The following is a 3854-nucleotide window of genomic DNA, read 5'->3' on the forward strand; positions in this document are numbered from 1 at the left end:
TGCTTTCTGTGCAGCATGGTAAGAGGACTGGTTGCTGTACATTTATCAGCACAACACTAGCTGGCTAAAAATATTGGCATATATGTTGTACAGGAAGATCATGATCAAGAAATTTCAATTTTAAAAATGTTACATGTTAATGCAAACTATACCAAAAAGAATTCTTCATTTAATCTAGTTTAAAGGTGAAAAATCAGATTTCATTCTGAAAAAAATGCAGGTTTTCAATAAAATGCCAGCATTAGATAACCTTAGAAATATGCATTTTTATATGATGTATATATAAATGGACTGGAGAAGGACTAAACATCCTCCTGATTTACAGGCACAGAGAAATGGGGGAGTAAGTGTTAATGCACATGCGGACAAGGGCAGCAAGGATAAACTACCTAGTTTTATAGGGATTACGACGGGGACAATGATTGGCTGGCCAGGACCCGTCACGAGGTCTAGAAGTCAAGCACAGATGCTGGCTTATTTATAAATGGTTTCTCCCATTGACCTGTATATACTCTGATGATGTTGGCATTTATTAAAACTTTTATTGTTTTATACTTTCCTGGTGATCACATGTTTTTATACACACACACACACACACGAGAGAGAGAGAGAGAGAGAGAGAGAGAGAGAGAGAGAGAGAGAGAGAGAGAGAGAGAGAGATCATCTTCTTTTACCAAAAGGTGAATATTTTTCTGCCAAAAATCACTCTCAATGTCATTTTAACTTCCTTGTTTCTCAGGGTATAAATAAATGGGTTCAGTACTGGAGTAACTGCACTATATATGAGTGTTATTGTCATGTCTTGCTGAGAGGAGGTACCCACACTGGGAAGCATGTAGTTGAACAACACAGGAATATAGACTAAAGCCACTACAGTTAGATGGGATCCACAGGTGGAGAAGGCTTTTTGCCAACCACTTTTGGATTGCACTTTAAAGAGAAGGTAAGTAATAATATAAAAGTAGGAGAAGAGTATGAAGATAAAAGGACTCATAACAACACAGCTGGTTACAATACTGAGGAGCATGAGATTGAGGTGTATGCTTCCACAGGCCAGTTTTAACAAAGGCTTGATGTCACAGATAAAGTGCTCAATTATATTTGGTCCACAGAAAGGAAGATGAACAGTCATGATTGTATGCATCAAGGCATGGAAAAAGGCCATAGACCAGGCAGCTATTGCCATTAAGATACAGATATCTTTTCTCATGATGAGAGTATAACGCAAAGGGTTGCATATTGCAACATAGCGATCATAGGCCATGATTCCAAGAAGTATGCCTTCAGTTCCACCAATGAAGTAGAAGAAGAAGAGCTGGACCATGCAGCCATTGAAGGAGATGGTTTGTAGCTCTACTAGAAATCCTTGTAGCATCTTTGGAATAGTTATTGTGGAGTGAATGATGTCAAGGGAGGAAAGATTTCCAAGGAAAAAATACATGGGTTTGTGAAGGCGAGGCTCAGCTAAAACTACCATCACAATAGCTCCATTCCCCATTAATGTGGCCAAGTACAACAGAAGAAAAATTCCAAATGTTATATACTGGAATTGCAAATCATTCTTTAGTCCCAGCAAAATGAATTGTTCCACTTTGGTTTGGTTCTCCATAACTAAAAAAGAAGCATAAAGTTATGAATGTGGATGGAAACAACAAATACCTATTGATTAATATTTTGCCAGTTTCTTATGACCAGAAAGATAGAAGTATATAAAAGTATGGAAAGAGAATAGTAATAATGAAATGTGACCAGTATGATATGTCGGAGAAATAAAGAACAGAAAGCAAGCTATTTATCTGAAGCAAAGCTCATTTTTCTCTATGGTAGAAATTAAGGCATAAGCATTAATAATATCAGTAAAGGAGATTGTAGTTGTATAGTTATTTAACTCCAAAAAGGCTAAAATACAACTCTTTCATTCCTCGGTGGATTGGAATATTTGCAGTAAGATGATCAAATATGTAACTTGGATGGGTTTTTGTTTTGTTTTTTTTAAAGAGTATCCTAATTAGAAAGAGTAGCCACTGAACTATAGATGTCACAAGAGGGTATCCCTCAAAAAAGAAATGAAGGCTCTGCCTGATTCTGATGACTAGCTATGGCAAAGAGATTAAATATGTGGCAAAATAATATAATGGAAATTAACTAAGAAGATACATCTAAGAAACAAAGGATAGGTTAAAAAGAATATAGCTGAAGCAAAACAATGGTTTTTCTCACAATGGTAGAAATATTGTAATGTAGCATAAATAATTGAATAAACCAGGTCATAATTTAAATATGTGGAATTATTTAGAGAGCCATAATATAAAAAAGCTATGTATCCATTCTTTGTTAGCAACAATGAACCTGTCCTGTTTCTGTATTTTTATGCAAATACATAACATTTATACTACATTTAATGTAGGTAAGGACTGAAAACTGAATCCAAGAATAAACTGTAACTGAGTTTCATATATCTTTATGAAAATGCTGCCATTGTAATAATACAGAAATGGTGCATAGTATAGTCTAACATGGAGAGATATTATAACCTGGATAGTATTAACTTTTTAAATTATTCTTAAACATACAGTACACAGAAAGAGACATTAAAATCTCTGCTTCCTGAAGGGGGACTCTAACTTAACAGTTTTGCAGAAAGTCTCAGGAAGATTTTTCTTTCTTCAGATTCTTTTGAAACCATAGTTCATTCTAGTCAACAAATAAGTTACAATATACATAGTATATATTATTATGTGTAGGAGTTTTTCGATATATTATCATGGTGTGCATCCCATTTCCTCCCATGTCTTTCCCTTGATGTATCAGTTCTTAAGATGTCTCAAAAAGGATAATTGCATATTTGCATAAGATGAAAAGGAAGAATTGATCAAATAGAATCCCCATGAATAAATTAACTGCCTGTAGTTAATTTACATTTGTTAGATATACAGACTATTCATACCTTAAGAATATCTCCTCCCTATCAAGAATAAAAATTTCAAGCATAAGTGACAGGAATCCAACTGTGTGTATTTAAATGGTATCAAAAATAAATCCCTAGAGCAGAATATATTCCCAGTGATTTCTAGCTCTTCATATTTAATTTTAAAAACATTATTGGATGCCATGGGAGAAAGAAGGAACAATCCTTCTGTGTTCTGTGTTCCTGTGTGGGGGGGGGAATTTTTGTTTCAGCAATTAATGCTATTTTAGTATATTTTTAATTACCAAGGTTATTTTCCAAGGCCTTGAAATAGTGCCACATTTTTTTTCCTTACTGACAATAAAAAACAAGACGTTTGCTATAATTTGTTCATTTTCTTTCTTTATTTATTCATAACCCTCCAAAATGTACATGAAAATTAAACTGAATTACTTCGGTGGGAATGTAACAGCACTCTGTGACATCATGCTGGCCCTATTAGTATGGAAACCCATCTTCAGACAGTGCTGGCTCAATGCCCTTGAAACAGAGATGAGCACCCATCCCATAAAGTTGGTATAGCTAGTGGAATGAAATCCAAAGGGACTCCTTTATCCTTTTTTAACTTTACATGAAAAAAGGACTAGAATACTGAAAAGCAATCAGTCTTCAGATGCATGTTAAATCTTTATTTTTTTTTTATTTATAAATCACATCCAATTACTTAAAAAATATTGCAATGTCATAAAACATATGTATTTAATTTGTATAACTGAATTTGCCTATCTCACTTTTATTTTCATCTGGTTAATCTATTGATTTATTTATTTTTTAAAAAAACACACTCTGACTGAAGCCACTTTATTCATTTTAAGTTAATTTGCTCTGAATGCAGGACTATGAATTTATGAAGTTAGCTATGAATCGGGAAAGTTAGTATTGTATA

General features: G+C 33.9%; 1 protein-coding gene across 1 annotated transcript; it reads right to left on the reverse strand.

Moving 5' to 3' along the window:
- Positions 1 to 670: 670 nt before the first annotated feature.
- On the reverse strand, positions 671 to 1609 carry LOC120319977 (olfactory receptor 12D3-like). The gene has a single exon (XM_039369372.1). The coding sequence runs from the start codon at positions 1607 to 1609 to the stop codon at positions 671 to 673; it is 939 nt and encodes a 312-aa protein (XP_039225306.1).
- Between the last annotated feature and the right edge of the window lie 2245 nt (positions 1610 to 3854).

Source organism: Crotalus tigris, unplaced genomic scaffold (assembly GCF_016545835.1).
Source record: "Crotalus tigris isolate CLP2741 ecotype Arizona unplaced genomic scaffold, ASM1654583v1 scf7180000021055.717220, whole genome shotgun sequence".
NCBI classification, from domain to species: Eukaryota; Metazoa; Chordata; class Lepidosauria; order Squamata; family Viperidae; genus Crotalus; species Crotalus tigris.

Excerpts from the sequence above, each read along its gene's own strand:
- LOC120319977 (XM_039369372.1), bottom strand. The coding sequence starts at position 1,609 with ATGGAGAACCAAACCAAAGTGGAACAATTCATTTTGCTGGGACTAAAG.